At 34.8% G+C, this 17,708-nt stretch overlaps 1 protein-coding gene across 1 annotated transcript in view; it reads right to left on the reverse strand.

Moving 5' to 3' along the window:
• Positions 1-17,708, reverse strand: part of LOC126832449 (disco-interacting protein 2 homolog C) — a 63,080-nt gene that overhangs the window by 16,491 nt on the left and 28,881 nt on the right. Inside the window, exons 5-7 of the mRNA XM_056103372.1 lie at positions 2,644-2,865; positions 1,371-1,508; positions 561-616 (exon numbers count right to left, since the gene is read on the reverse strand). Coding sequence (XP_055959347.1) covers positions 561-616; positions 1,371-1,508; positions 2,644-2,865 — 416 coding nt within the window. The remainder of the gene's footprint in view (positions 1-560; positions 617-1,370; positions 1,509-2,643; positions 2,866-17,708) is intronic.

The following is a 17,708-nucleotide window of genomic DNA, read 5'->3' on the forward strand; positions in this document are numbered from 1 at the left end:
TTATAACAAGAACGACCAGCTCTTTATCTAAATCTTACATTAGGTGACAAACCTTTTCTTATTAATACATATATAATTTTAGATTTTGTGCTGGCACTTTGGATCATAAGGGCTGTCATTAATGGGGAGCCACGGTGGATCTGTAAGTATGGCGTTGGTTTATTAAACACGAAGTCCTGAGTTCGATCCCAACGTTGGCCGAGAAAGTTTATCGCGACTTTACAGTGTGATTCCTTACATGAATAACCTCTATACATGGCTGCCAATTATTAAAGATATACCATGTCAGTTCCATTACAACAATGACAGGTTTTAAATAACTTGAAATCATGTGTTCGAGGAGACAACTCTACATTATTCTCAATTTTCAATGATGGCAAACAAGACTATTTATAGACAGAATGACAAGTAACCAGTTGGTAACCTATCTAGTCTGTAGACAGAATGACTGAAACCAGCAACTAGTTGTAGGCGTATCTACTAATATCTAGTCTGTTCAAATTAGAATTTGAATCAGCAATTTCCCTGAATCAATCCTCATTCTCAGTTTCTGGACCTACCTTTAATGTGTTTAGAAGTTGTTGTATTTTAGCAGAAACTTTACCATGTCTTGGAGCTGAAAAATAAAAAAAATAGATTTGGTTAATTCATATCATTTTGACAATTATGAGTAACTTAGCCAAAGCGGTGGGGTCATGCTTGCTTTGTGTCCACGAATCTAAAGTGAGGTTCAACAAGTCATGCTTTCGAATGATGTATTTCTTGGGATTTTCCAGTCTGTCATCTCCCACCCCCCCACCCACCCCTGTGTCAGAGGGTCTGGTAAGACAAAACCTTCTAGTCATTCAGATTGGATTAAAAATTGAGGTCTCGTGTATACCATTGGCAGAATATTAAAGATCGCCCGACAGTTGGAATAAGAGTACGTTAAAGGTTCCCTCTTCAATAGCCTGCTTGGTGCAGAGGACAATCTAGTCTATTTCATTTTATTTCAAACTAGGGGTTACTCTGAAACTGGAAGTAGTAGGCCATTGTCACCAGGCCTAGGTTATTCCCCTGTCCGAGGTACCCCTATACACCAAATTTCAGCCTCAGGACAGTCCCAGTGTAACCACCGACCCTGAACAGACAAACAGACAAAACGACAGTCATAAATACTAGCATTGATGGCGCAATATAATGGTGAGGCACTTTCTTATTATGATAAAACACTCTCTATGCAGGCAAGGTGGTCAAAACCTAGCATAATTTAGGTCCTACTTTACTTCAGGAGCATTTGTTATCACCGAAGAAGATTGGCCAACAAACAAAAAACTTTCAAATGTCGAGGAATATCATCCAATAGAATCAAACAAAGGAAACATATTTACCATCATCATCAGCCAATCCTGTCACAGCTCCTGTTGCTGTCATTCTAACAGATGATTGGTTAAACCTACCAACACGATCCGTCTGACGGGAACTTTTAGCGTTATTTGTGACATCAGGTGGTTGAGATATATGATGTGCTACAAACAATTTAAAAAAATCATAAATATATTTAACTCTTTAGTACTTGGGGGGGTAGAAACAGGGTTTACGTTCAGCCGACAGAAACTAGGTCATTTTGGGACTAACATATGGTACAATTTGCACATTGGAGTCTTTAGCAGGGGAAAGAACCTGGAGAAACCCCACAAGTTTGGACAGGTGACCCTACTCCTTGTCACGTATAAGTCTGGGATCGAAACCACAACCACAACCAGACCTTACAATCTAAAGTGTTTGCATTAAATCATTCGACAACTGAAGCCCCTTTTTAGTACTTGGTATGTCAATACTGACTACAAATACGACAGTTTCCTGAAAAAATTAGATTTCTTTTTTTTTGTGTCAAGTTTTGTAACACATTTCCATAACCAACTAAAACTACCGTTGCATACACTGCAGATGGAGTTTAACATCCACATGACACAAAAAACGACATTACGGGACGATCATATTGTTCAATTTTATTACAATAATTCAGTTAAGCATAGGGGTGTTTAGTAGTGGGAGGAGACCGGAGCACCCGGAGAAAACCCACGAGGTTGGACAGGCGATCCTACTCATTGTCACATACAACCGGGGAATCGAAACCATGCCAGTTGACTCAATGACAGACCTTATGATTTCAAGTGCAAACGTTAAACCACAAGATCACCCAACCCCCATAATGCTATGGAATACAATTACTGCTTATTACTGAGTGACGTTTCAATACAATTACTGCTTATTACTGAGTGACGTTTCAATACAATTACTGCTTATTACTGAGTGACGTTTCAACTAGGCTTCTCTAGTCATTATCAAACAGTAATAAGCAGTAATTGTATTCCATAGAATTTGAACCTGTGTTTGGGTAAATTGGGACCTGTGTTTGGGTATTGGGACCTGTGTTTGGGTATTGGGACCTGTGTTTGGGTGATCTTGTGGTTTAACGTTTGGGTATTGGGACCTGTGTATCAGTTCAATTACTAATCATCATTGAAACAATCAACTTATTACAGTAGTTGTGACTTTGCTAAAACTTCTTGGAATTAATAATTTTTATGTTTCCATGAAAACAAATTTGTTTTAGTATTGCCATTTTCTATATTTACTAAATATAACACTCAAACTTACAATGTCTAGAATTTTGCATAACGTCTGCTAAAGCATGTCGAGCTGTGTTACCAGGGATACGGAAATCTCCATAACCTTGACTACGAGGTCGTTCACCATAGTGATGAGGTGAGGCACCTGTTTCATAAGATGATGAACTGGCACCACTATCTCTAGCTCCACCACGAGAGAATCCACGCAACTGTTCTTCATCAAAAACACTGTCATCATCAGAAGAAGAATCTAATAAAATACAAAGATCATTCAATTTTTAATATTTTAAGTAATCCTGTAATATCTTAGCGAATTATCTCCCCTTTTTATCATATTTCATCAAGTCCCTGTGTCCTTCGAATATCTATATGATTTAGTCAATGGAAATTGTGCAAATTTAATTCTTTAATAAGTCTTAATATGGTAATTTATATAATTGCCTCACTAGGCTTGATTTATTAATTAATCTCAAATTGAAATACTGGATTATTGTACACAATTTGTAAAATGTTTAAATATGAATTATTGTTTTTAATTTGTTGAATGTGTAACTATATGGATTATCGTTCTCAACTTGTGTATTATGGTTTGTTGATCTCAAATTGTAGAATGTTTTATATGAATATGAATTGTTGTGTTGTTGTTCTCAACTGGTAGAATGTTTTATATGGATTATTGTTAGAACTTTGCGTAATGTTTAAAGGGGGCAAATATCATCCAGTTTTCGATATTGCAAACACGACTTATTGGTCAATTTCAGTCAACATTAATGTTGTTATCTTACCGGGAAAAGATAGGCTTTTGATAACCAATATTTAAGACAAAATGACCATTTTAAAATTGGAACATGAATCGAGTGCCAGAATGCATCCGAGCGCCATTTGTAATGAAGCTACTTGTTGAACGTGGCTAAACATACCCGACAGGAGAATACTACAAGAGTAGACTGGAATAACCAGACACCAAAGACTGTCATTTAATTGGGACTCTTTGTGTATTTCACCGAACATAAATGATCAGAAATTAAGAGTAAAAACAGAAACGATTGAATGTAAATCAGTTCATATTACATTATTATATGCGTTGCAACCCATTTGTGTCTATTTCTAAGTGTCAAAAAATAGCAATTTAGCTCCTTTCATATGGATTTGTTGTATGTGTTGTTATAAGTTTGTTAGATGTTTAAAATTAATTGTTGTTCTCTATTTGTTGGATATTTTAAATGGATTATTGTACCCAACTTGTTTGATGTTTAATATAAATTGTTGTTCCCAACTTGCTGGATGTTTAATATGGATTATTGTTCCCAACTTGGATGGATTATTGTTCCCAACTTGTGTGATGCTTAAAATGGATTAATGATCCCAACTTGTTTAATGTTTAATAAGAATTGTTGTTCTCAATTGGTAGAATGGATTATATGAATTATTGTTCACAACGTGTATGATGTTTAATATGAATTGTTGTTCTCATTTGTAGAATGTTATATGTTTAATATGGATTATAGTTCTCAATTATTCTTTGTAACATATTCATTTCCATCCCCTGGGTTTTTAGTTGCCATAATATATACCCTGGCTGCTGCAGTAATATATGAAACAGGGTAGATTAATTTAGAGGTGAACACTAAGCTAATCTTTTTTTTCTGAGTGCATGTGCAGGGGTCTTTCCTGATGGAGGAAACCGGAGTACCAAAGTAAAACCACAAAGTTGAGATTGGGCTTAATGTCCACTATACACAAACTAGGTCATTTCAATAATTTGCTTGCGCGTATGGGTCTTTAACAGCAAGGGGTAACCGGGGTGGTGAATGATTTATAACCATGGTACACCATTGTGTATCTCGTGCTGTAGTTCTTTTTCTCAGACATTTACTCAAGATCATAATTACTTTATTAAATCTATTTATTTGAAATTCAAATCCAGTAATCTCATTAAACTACAGATCCAATTTGTTTTTTTCATCGGCCTCCATTATATAAAGATTTGAACAGTTTTATTGGGAGGTTGCACCAGGTGTCATAAAAGCAGCTTTTGAGCCTATGACGTCATTCATTCGATGAACCACGTGTCTATTTGTAAATACAAATTTTGGTATGGTTTGTCTTTCCACAATTCCGCGATCCAAACAATAAGAACTTGACTCAACAGACATTTTGATTGATTAAACCTTCACATCAATAGTAAGCTGATTATTTAACAACTCTTTCAGATTATAAGTTTTTATTTCAAGATAACAAGTGATTTAATCAATAAAACAATAACAATATCATATACATAGAACACAATATCTCATATCAATCAAAAACACAGAAATTAATATCTGATATCAATCAAAAACACAGATTCAATATCACTTTAGAACACAATATCTGATATCAAATACACAGAAATCAAAATCCGATATTCGATACCACATACATATAAATGAATATCTGATATCAAATATGTAGAACACGATACCTGATTTGAAAGACACAGAACACATATATTTGATATCAAAGACACAGAACACAATATTAGATATCAAATACGCATAACAAAATAATGAACATAAACATGTAAATAATTTTATATAATGAGAAAACGATGGATCCACATGATTATTTGTCCAGAATAAGTTAAAGCACAGTGTCTGTGTATAAATTATAATATATAGGAAGGTTGTTCTTTCCTGTAACACGGAACACCTGTCAGACATACAGGTGACAATTATAATATATAGGAAGGTTGTTCTTTCCTGTAACACGGAACACCTGTAAAACATACAGGTGACAATTATAATATATAGGAAGGTTGTTCTTTCCTGTAACACGGAACACCTGTCAGACATACAGGTGACAATTATAATATATAGGAAGGTTGTTCTTTCCTGTAACACGGAACACCTGTCAGACATACAGGTGACAATTATAATATATAGGAAGGTTGTTCTTTCCTGTAACACGGAACACCTGTCAGACATACAGGTGACAATTATAATATATAGGAAGGTTGTTCTTTCCTGTAACACGGAACACCTGTCAGACATACAGGTGACAATTATAATATATAGGAAGGTTGTTCTTTCCTGTAACAGAGAACACCTGTCAGACATACAGGTGACAATTATATGGAATACATTTACTATCTATAACTGGGCGTTGTTTTTCGACTAGGCTTGTTGTACTGTGTATTATTATTGCGCGATGTTTCGACCAGGCTTCTCTAGTCATTATCAAGTAATGATAAAATATAACAAGACTATATATACATGTACACAATAATACTTGATTAATTCTGACCTGTAAGAGACACCCTTCTAATTACCTTGAAGGAAACCTAAGTTATAAGTAGGCCTTTTATTACTATAACGGCTCCTCTACATCGCATTAAGAGAGGTAAGCTTGTTACATACATATTTACTCTCTGCTTTTTTGATCGATGATTTCAATTCCTACAAGTCATTGTAACAAACAACCTATCAGACATGAAACAACCTATCAGACAGTTTCAAAACTCTATTCCGTAGATCATATTGCAACCGTTCAATCCATACAGCACTGTGAATTGAGTCCCTTGACAATTATGTTCGCAGAATGTAAATATGTATTTCTTTGTCGTACATTGGTCATTCTTAATATTATACACTGTTTCATACATACACCCGTTACTGTTTTTATTGGAATGGCTACATACACGAATTATCAGGAATGTCAAATAGAAATGAAATGGGGTTTAACGTCCTACTTTTCTACACCGACTGGGCTAATAAAGACAGGCATACGCCATACAGAGTGCTATGGGGGGAAATTTTGCTCTCATTCCAACTGTCAAAGTTCTTTAACATGCAATGTGTACACAGGACAAATATTTTTCATATGTCCGTTTGTGCCTGTATATTTTTTGGATGCAATATTGCATGAAAATTTCACAATTTCACATTTACCATAGACGTGAACACATGATACTCATCATGACCAAAGGACAATTAATTATGCAATATTCGTTCATAATATAAAAGACAAATTTGTAAGCGATGGTTCAAAGGGTTCCAGGTTGGCGGAGAGGGGTAATTGTCTCTGTGGTGCGAAGATGTACGTGATATCACACTTCCTTAGCATTTTCACTTAAGCATGAATGATGGTTCAAAGCAGATGAACGATAGTTCAAAGCAGATGAAGGATGGTTCAAAGTTCAAAACCATTCCAGACTGGTGTTGTAATTCTCCTTGGGGTTATGTATGTATCGTTAGAACGTCTTTATCCTTAATCAGTACCGGTGCGTTCTAATCTCATATCACAATTCTTTCCCAGACGGCCATGTCGGCTCAAAGCATATATTAACTGGAGCACACGAAGAAACTTGTCGATAATTCACGAATTATGAATTAGAGTAATATATCAACTCAATCGGAATCAATGACCCTTGATCCATCTTGTAGAAGGCGACGTTTTTTTAATTCCACATACTCTCGTTTTGATTCGATGAGCGCCATCGTAGCATAATGTTCTTCTTCTGCTATCTCGAGTTTGCGTTTCAATAATTGAACTTTTAACCTCTGTTCCTCCTCCATAAGTTGCTGGCTTTGGAAATTCCACGACAAGCTCTGTCGGATGAGAGGATTTTTAGGAAGATGTTGCATGGCTGTCGGAGATATCATGTGATGTGTTTTAGCAAATTTGATTGGTTGAGGGTTGAGTGAGGTCGGAGGTGAAAGGGAAGCAGACGATTGGTTATTCATATCCTCTGGTGACAATGAATCTGAAATGGAAAATGGAGAAACATAAAATAATTTCTTGTGGCCCCAGGAATAACCTCAACAATTGCAAAATAAAAAGAGTTAAGATATTGGGTAGATCAAAGCATATCGCAGACAAAAAATGAAATGGGATTTAACGTCCTACTGTTCAGCTCCTGACCGGGCTAATGAAGATGGACATACGCCATACAGTGTGCTATGAGGAGAATTTTGCCCTGACAGCGGCGCTATGGCCTACTCTTATATCAAATTCAAACTGCTAAGGGATCTTTTATGTGCACATAGGACCTCGGTTTTTCGTCCCATATATCGTAGACAAACCCCAATAATACCTCTGTGGGTGGGAAGGCAGCAGAAGAGGAATTACTGGAGAGAACGAAACATCAAAACAATATTCAAGTCATTTTGAAACATTTTTATCTTTCGGGTTATGTGTGCTTTATGCAGCATTTATGCATAATCGTCTTCGATGGAGGATGAAACAAGGGTTTTTTTACGTGCACATCGATGTGTACACTGAGGAACCTCAGGGGTTCATCCCATTGCACACCCCTGACTTAATCACAAACAATTCTGTGCCGCCTGAAGATAATTTTGAATTGAGGAAGTGAGAATAATAGCGTGGTTATGTAATAATGTCGTGTGTTATAAAATCAATACGATGTCCTATATATAATCTCAGTGTAGCAGTCCTACATATAATCTCAGTGTAGCAGTCGAGCCGTCGAGGGCATGATGCTACAAGCAATACAGATAAAACATTATCAACCATTATAGACATCATACAGGCTCTTTTTGTTTTTAGAATTTATGTGAGAGAGAGAGAGAGAGAGAGAGAGAGAGAGAGAGAGAGAGAGACTAGAACATTTCGTGACTAATACATGGTTCAATTTTATCATAATTTATTTTGCACATAGGGGTATTTAGCAGCGGGAGGAAAACGGATGGCCAGGAGTAAACCCGCAAGGTAGGACAGGCGACCCTACTCCTTGTCACGTTCAAGCGGGGAATCAAAACCATGTCACTTAACGATTTAAAGGGCACAGGTTAAACCATTTTCCCCACCCCCACAAAGCAGAGACGTTGGGGATACAGCCTGAGTAATTTGACTGAAATTTTCTATATATTCATTTTTTATTATCTATTTTTTAACTATTATAGTGAGAATAGGCCAGCTCTTTATCTAAATCTTACATAATGTATCTTTAAAATAATGATAGAATATCGTTATAAATAAAACTCAAGTGGATAATATACCAACGTACCTGATGATGGCGGCGGCGACGTTGTATTTAACGTCTTTTCCTCTACACCCACATCCTCCTCGTGTTCAACAAATGGCTCCTCAACTTCCACATCAATTGATTTCTCTACAGCCATGTTTTTACCTCCTCCTTTTAATGGTTTCAACTGCATGGCTATAAGATCAGCTACTTGAGGCTGGTTGTCCACAATAGTCTCACACGTACCAGTCTCGTCTGTATATGGCTGATCAGGTTTTAGCCCATAGCTGGCTTTCTTGGCCCGTGTTTTTAAATTCTCCCAACATTTCTTCAACTGTTTAGCTGTTCTTTTGGTGATTTTAGGATCAAAATTGTTAAATTCGGCCGTCAATATTTCCCATGTGGCATTTTTCTCCCGACACATCGAAGCATCGTTTCGTCTGCTTTCTAAAATTGGAGCATATTTCATCACTAATTCTGTGATAAATTCTTTTTCAAAATTAGTAAAATTTGATTTGGTGACCCGGTTTTGGTCAACGATGACGTTTATAACGGGAATAGCTTTGCAGTCTTTTAACGAAGACATCTCTTAAATAATTCAGTCATCCATGGCAATTTTAATGTCCATTTGTTTCAAATATACATATTTAAAATAATTCAGTAATATCCATCAAGATGCCTTTGTTTCAAAAAATATATATCACAACAATGTTAATTTACACATTGACTTAACCAGTTGTCATGCTTGAAGGTACAGCGACATCCATATTTTAATATTTCATCAACCACTCCATGTGCATTGATATAGTCATCAACTACACTTGTTTCAGATATATACCAAACCAATGTTAATACACACATGGATTGAATTTGAACCAGTGGTTGTGTCTGAAGGTACAGCCGCGGTATTCATTAGCCCAGTAGGATCTGAACAGTAGGACGTCAAACCCCTTTTCATTTCATTTTGAAGGAACAGTATGCATCCATACTTGAAATTTCATCCCATACTCCAACCACATATATTGATAGTCATGGACACAAAAAATCAACAGTTTCAAAACAAATTAGCCATTTGCAAGAAGATTAATTATAATCCATATCAATATAAACTGTTTTAATATCTATCTACTGTTGACAACAATTCAATCAAAAAACTGTCATCAAATTCTTCTGATTTAAATTATCCAGGTTGCAGACTGGAGCTAGCTAGACAAGCTGTTTGTTATAACAAGCTGTGAGTGTGACTCATGTGGGAGTGGAATATGGGCTATATCGACCTTCAGCCTCTTTCTCAGATAAGTAGCACTTCACCTCGAGGTGATTGTTACTATAAATAGCCCAGCACTACATCAGTGTTAAGGCTGAACTCAGTCAAGTTACTGGTTTTTATTACAGAGTGAACGAGAGTGTTTCAATTCAATCTAAACAATTTGATTTTTATAGTTTTTAATTCTTTTAAACTTAGATCTATAAATATCAATAATAATTTAACAATTAATTTCAATTTAATATAAAATAATTTTATTTTTATAGCTTTTTATTCCCTTGAATTCAAATCTATATTTTTATATTCATTCAACACGAGGAGAATTCATTAATGTTTTATTTTTTTTTATTAGAACAATAAATTCTACAGAGAGAGAGAGAGAGAGAGAGAGAGAAATGGGGTTTAAGGTCCACTCAACATAAACTAGGTCATTTCGGAACTAACATATGGTTTAATTTTATTTCAATAATTCGCTTGCGTGTAGGGGTCTTTAGCAGTGGGAGGAAACCGGAGGACCCGGAGAAAACCCACGAGGTTGGACAGGCGACCCTACTCCTTCGAAACCACGCCAGTTTACTCAATGACAGGCTTTATGATACAGCACGCACGTGCTAACCATTCGGCCATCCAACCCCCCAGATAGAGAGAGAGATGGGGTTTAACCTCCACTTGACAAACTAGGTAATTTCAGGACTAATATATAGGTCAATTTTATTTCAATAATCTGATTGCTTGGAGGGGTGTTTCGCTGTGGGGGAGGAAACCAGAGGACCCGGAGAAAACCCACAAGGTTGAGTTGGCGACCCTACTCCTTGTCATGAACAAGCGGGGAATTGAAACCATGCCACTTGATTCAATGACAGACCATATGATACAGACCGCACACAGGTTAAACCATTTGCCCACCCACCCCCTGCTCTACAACTTAGTCAATGTGACGTTTAAAAGTAAAAGAGATTTTTTTTCTGTACATTATTTCGTAATCTATTTTTTCATTGATTCAAAAATATATTTTTGTTTATCATCAATAAACTATGTGACAAAGAGATATGGGGTTTGACATCCACTTTACACAAACAAGACGATTCCCCAGTTGTACGTGACAAGGAGTAGAGTCACCTGTCCAACCTTGTGGATTTTCTCCTGGTCCTCCGGTTTCCTCCAACTGCTAAAGACCCCTACACACCAGCAAATTGAAACAAAATTGAAAAATATGTTAGTCGCCAAATGACCTGGTTTGTGTTGAGTGGACGTTAAATCCCATTTCACTAGTGACTAGGAAAAAACTCACTCATAGAACACTACATGCCATCTGGGAAAGAAAAGCAGGATGTTTAACTCACAAAGAATTTTGCCAAGGCAGCGGCACTACAACCTTCTCTTCTTTTTGAATCCCAACTATCAAGTATTCTTTCACATACACACCAATGTGTTCACCTGACCTCGGTTTTTTGTCCCATCCAAATGACTATACCCTGTCCCTTGCCAGGTTATCTGTCCTGTGCACCACAAGAGGGAACCAATCCGGAAAATCATGATAAACTTTCTCGGTCAACACAGGACCTCTAAGTTAGCTAGCCAACGTCTAACTCACTGAGCCGAGCCGCTCCGAAAATCTCTAATAGAATTTTAGCTTTAGCCAATCAGAAGGCTGTATTGATCGTTAAAATGGTTTAAAGGAAACTGGCTGCAGATTGACTTACCTTTCTTGTGAACGGTGATCTTACAGGAAGAGTAGGCCCGGGAATCATAAATAACAAATGTCTTAAATGTCTGATAATCACTCCGCATGTCTTCAGATCATCATATATTCACACATACTGTCTGTCTTGAGATAATGGCTTTAAATTATTGTATATTCTGTATACACTATATAACACATACGGTCTGTCTTCACATAACGACTTTAAAATATTGTCACTTAAAATATTGTACATTAATTATACATTAGATATCATAAGGTCTATAAAACACATACTGTCCGTCATCGATACTTAAAATATCCTGCACATATTCAATATTAAACTACTTGACAGTCGATAGCTGTTTTAAAATATCCTATACTTATCCATACACCAGATATAACACACTGTGCATAATACATATATATTGCATGTCGATATTAAACGGTATTAAAATATCCTATATTCATAATGCATGTCTATTCACTAGATATCACATGGTCCATAAACTTATTATACTACATGTCTTTGATATTAAACTATTAGACAGTCAACTGGGTTAAAATATTGTATACATATTATCTATATGTCCATACACTGAATATCATATCGTGGATAAAACATTTACTGTGTACCACTGCATCAATAATTCAAACTAAAATCCACAATATCCATCAATAATCTATAGATATTATCTATATTGTCCATGCAGTTAATATCATAGATATTATTTATATGTCCATGTACTAAATATCATATGGTCTGTAGAACATTTACCGGGTATCACTGTCTCAATATTTAAAACTAAAACCCACATGTAAATACTCTTATGATCAACATAACATGACAATCAATGTTGGTGAGTTGATAATTTAACAGGACAGTTAAAATCATTCTAAATTTAAACACTACTAATGCCCACGCGAAATCTTTTGACTTAAAGCAAAATGATGTTGGTGACCGTATAATATGATGGGTGTTTACCATACAAATCTTTTGAAAGAAAGAAAGGAAAGACATTTAAATAGAGTTTTAAAAAATATATAAAAAATTCTTTAAACTTCAAGAAAGATAATTAAATTTAGACTACTGATAGTCAAACAAATTCAGTTTAAAAAAAAAATAAAGATTGTGTTAAAAAAACATAAAAATTTCTTCAAACTTCCTAGCAAGATATTTAAATCTAGACTACTCAAACAAATTGAAACTAAAAAAAAACATTGAGTTTTCTTCAAGCTCTATCTAAATCTATGCTACTGATACTCAAAAAGTTCAAAATTTCTTCGAACAGCAAGATAAGACTACAGATACTCAAACTAATTGTGCTAAAAAAAACATTGAATTTTCTTCAAGAAAGAGGTGTGTTATAAATGTTTGGTACAGGTAGTACAGGTAAGACTAATTAGAGACAGGTAAAAACAGGTAACATTCACAGTGATGTAAATACAACCACTTCTATATGCATAGCTTACTTCATCTTTTGAACATCTTATGACTGGCGTTTTTACGTTAAGCCAACTTGTGCAGCTTTTGACTTCATTTGAACTCTTTTCTTGACTCAAGGAAATTTTTTTTTTTTTTTTTTTATGAAATTGACAGATAATGATACCTGTCTGTACAAGATCAACAGTTATAGGACAAATTATGTGATTAAAATTAAGTAGTTTTTTGGCAATAAACAACAGAATTATTTATCTATTACATTGACATTTTAATATTCGGAAATGTATAATAACCAAGCATTTCAAAGCAATGCTTGTAGAATATTCTCATGATTTTCATTCGTAAATTTTAACAATTTTGTTACATACTGAATATTGTCATCATTATTCTAAACTAACTGTAGATCATAAAAGTAACGACTTGATTCAGACACTAATCTCCTACACTTATTTCAATATAATTACATGTATTCATTGGCTCGTTGTTTTAATGATTTAGTTTCATAAGAAAGCACATCGTCTTGTTCATTCCTTTTTAGTTATAAATTGATTTTAATGTTGTTACTGGTCAATAAATTTGTATCCAGATTATATAGTAGTTCCTGGTTTTATGAAAGTAACCCACTAGGTTACAGATGAATCAACCTCTTAGAATCCATTCATGTGTCAGAACCTGCACTACTTGTGTTCTGATTTAAATTCAGAATAATGTTAACAGATACAGAATCATTATTTACATTCACAAGACTTTTAATTCTGTTTTATTTTAACCAAGCTGTTTATATTTGGAGTGGTATTACGGTAGTTATTTTATATTATTAGTATTATCATAAGATGACATGTGCCCCTTGTGCCATTGGTCGGCCACCCTGATATTGATATCTAGGGTGAATCTAATTTTTAATCTCGTGTTTCGGGACTAAAATTTTATTTCCATAATTCGCTTGCGCGTGAGAAAACCCACGAGGTTGGACAGGCGACTCTACTACTTGTCACGTACAACCGGGAAATCAAAACCATGCCAATTGACTCAATTACAGACTTTATGATACAGCGCGCACATGCTAACCATTCAGTCATCCAAACCCCCCTAGTGTTTAAAAAGATTCAATATTAAATATTTAAATAAAGTATGGTCCAAAAGAAAAATCTTAGTTTTGTGAAATTCCCGAATATAAAAGTGGTAAGTAAGTGAAAGAGTAAGCAAAACACCAATCAGTATTTATAGGTTAAATGAACCTTTGCTTCGGTTTAATAAACTTCTTTTCAAAAAACGCTTTACTAAAGGCTTAAATGAATTCAAAATTAATGTTTAAAAGCTTTAAATGAATTTAAAATTAAAGTTTCAAATCTTAAATCCATTCAAAATTAAAGTCTAAAGTTTTAAGTCACTTAAAGTTTAAAGTGTTACATAAATTCAAAATCAAAGTTTATGGTTTTAAATTAATTCAAACTTTAAAGTTTAAAGTCTCAAATCAATTTAAAATTAAAGTTTAAAGTCTCAAATCAATTTAAAATTAAAGTTTAAAGTCTCAAATCAATTGACGTTTAAAGTCTTAATTCAATTCAAAATTCAAGTTTAAATCTATTCAAAATTCAAGTTTAAATTAATGCATAATTAAATCATAAAGCTAAAAAAACTGTCCATGAAAATAAAATTCAATCAAGTGAGAAACACATCTAATCTTATTGCCGTTAAACTCAGAACAAACAAATTAGAAAATTTCTGTTACTATGACATCAAGCTTCAGAAGTTAGCAGGATTAAATAGATCAATAGATTGATATATTACATCAGAGAACTTAATTTCACATCCATTCCAAACACAAACAATTCCTCAAACAACAACTTAACATTGTCGCATCCTGTAAATAACTATATTCGGTTAAGGTATACGGCATCCAAATTTATATAAATCCATTGAATTAACTAACTCCACTTTACATCTTTAAACGTCAAACATTCACGGGGTAAAAAAAAGAATCTCTGACTGCGGACTCGATGTTACGATACAAATAATTACGCGTTAAATAGGCTTAACATCTGGTATATATAAACGAGCTACCATATAGTCGAACTAAACACGACCTTAAGTCACAAATAATTAGCCCTCGGTAAAGAAGATTTTCTTTCCTTTATCCACACGAATGTCAACATTGATATAGCAAGCCCTGATCCAACAGACGAAACAAGATTTATTTTCAATCAAAAAAAGATTCATTGTCACTTGACAGACCATTTTATACAGAGAAATTAAACATCCTATTCTGATTCAAAATAACTTTATATTGAGAAACACACAAAAACTTTATATTGATAGACTATTTATACAGAGAGAGAGAGAGAGAGAGAGAGAGAGAGAGGGGGGTCTTTAGCAGTGGGAGGAAATCAGATGACCCAGAGAAACCCACGAGGTTGGACAGGCAACCCTAATCCATGTCATGTGCAATCGGGGATTCGAAACCATGCCAGTTGAGTAAATGACAGGCCTTATGATACAGCGCGCACGTGCTAACCATTCGGATATCCAAACCCGCCCCCCCCCCCCTCATTTATACAGAGAAGCACCCTTAATAGTTGGAATTCAAAGTAAAGGTGAACCGTAGGGTTCGTAACTGGGCAAAATTCCTCTCATAGTCATAGTACACTGAATGCCATATACTCATCTTATTGACTCAGTCGGAGGAAAATGTAGGACTTAAACCCTATTTCATTTCATTTTCTACTTGGATATCTAATATATGAAGTCATAAGACAGTGAACAGACGACTGTCCATGTATAGTAAAATATTTGGTGTGTGGTTTTTTTTTTTGTTTCTATTTAAGGATACAGAAATGTGTTATTGACTCTAGTCAACGATGTAAATGTCATTTTGTCTGTTGCTGTGTGAAATCTTTAAACCAGTGTATCTCTTTACCTGTACACTTAAAGATACATTACCTGAGAGAGAGAGGGAGAGAGAGAGAGAGAGAGAGAGAGAGAGAGAGAGAGAGAGAGAGAGGGTTTAATGTCTACTTGACAAACTATGTTATTTTGAGACTAACATATGGTTCAATTTTATATCAATAATTGGAGGAAACCTGAGAAAACTCACGAGGTTGGACAGGCGACCCTACTCCTGGTCACGTACAAGCGGGGAATCGAAAACACGCCACTAGGCTCAATGACAGACCTTATGATCTAATGTGCATAACCCATTCAGTCAACTCCCCGCCCCCACTTTAATTTAAGAGCTAAATCTCTTTTCTGGCCTTAGATGTAATATAAATTATTATCCAGACATTTATTCACATGGCAAGTCCTTAATTAACTTTCTATCTAGATCATTGGATGGCTTAGATATCAAAAGGATTAGAACAATATGGTCCGCAAACGTTAATATGGACGCCACTCACAGACCTCCGAATGAAGGACTGAAAATTGAGATTTTTTTTATACTTATGACAATGGTAGGTGACAATCAAGAATATTTACACTAATTCTTTTCAAAACTTCAAACATTCATAACTTCCCTCAGAATAAAGTAATTTGACTGAAATTTACAATATACCTATTCTTCATTATCTGAACTATTATAGCAAGAACGGCTAACTCTTTATCTAAATCGTACATAATGCACCTTTAATAGCCTGATGGACATGAATTTCTAATCAAAATCAATTAGTAACATCTTGAGCAGTTAGTGTTTTATATATAAATATATTCTAATCCTCATCTTATTTATTTATTTAAAACTACTTACTTATTGGTACCATAACTAATATACTGTAATATAATCTTTGTCTATATCATATAGATGTCATATAGGTACCATAACTAATATACTGTAATATAATCTTTGTCTATATCATATACATACAGTATTATATATATACCATACCCACAAGGAAGCAAATTAATATAAGCCTACTTGGCTTGCTTTTGTATTGTATATACCGTTAAATTGTAAATACTTCGGAAATAAATACCGTTTAAATTATGTTCCGTTAGATAGTAGCGATATATTTATGGTTCTAGTGGTTTATATTACATTGTTATTAGACGAGCCTGAATATAGGGCACCTGTCATAGACATATATATAGTCAGACACAATGCAATCCTGGACACAGGGCACCTGTCATAGACATATATACAGTAGAATCTGCATTAAGCAGCCACCCAAGGGAATTTTCACAACTGACTGCTTAACGGGAGTGGCCTCTTAATAAAATCTCAGTGCTTTTTGTGCTGACATAAATTAAATATTACGCTTTGATGCATTGGAAGCGGTAAATTTGACCGTCGCTGAATCTTGCGCCGAACGAAAATTCTTTAATCAAATCTCGGACATAACTTAACGGGAGTGGTCTCGTAATAAAATCTTGGTGCTTTTTGTGCTGACATAAATTAAATATTACGCTTGAATGCATTGGAAGCGGTAATTTTGACCGTCGCTGAATCTTGCGCCGAACGTAAATTCTTTACTCAAATCTCGTACATAACTTCTGTATACTTGTCATTTTGTACCAACCTTCGATACTACTGTCTACCATTGTGATGCATTCGATAATATTTATCCATTTTTGTGAAGAAAATCGATGAATTAATTTTATTTTATCAAAAAAGCACATGAACAAAAAAACATCGCTAATTTTATCTCCTATTTACAGGGGATGTAACTCTGTATGTAATATTATAGGAGGCGCTAAAACGTCTGTTTAACAATAAAAATACTAGATGATCGTGACAAAACCCG

This window comes from Patella vulgata, chromosome 9 (genome assembly GCF_932274485.2).
Source record: "Patella vulgata chromosome 9, xgPatVulg1.2, whole genome shotgun sequence".
In the NCBI taxonomy this organism is placed as follows: Eukaryota; Metazoa; Mollusca; class Gastropoda; family Patellidae; genus Patella; species Patella vulgata.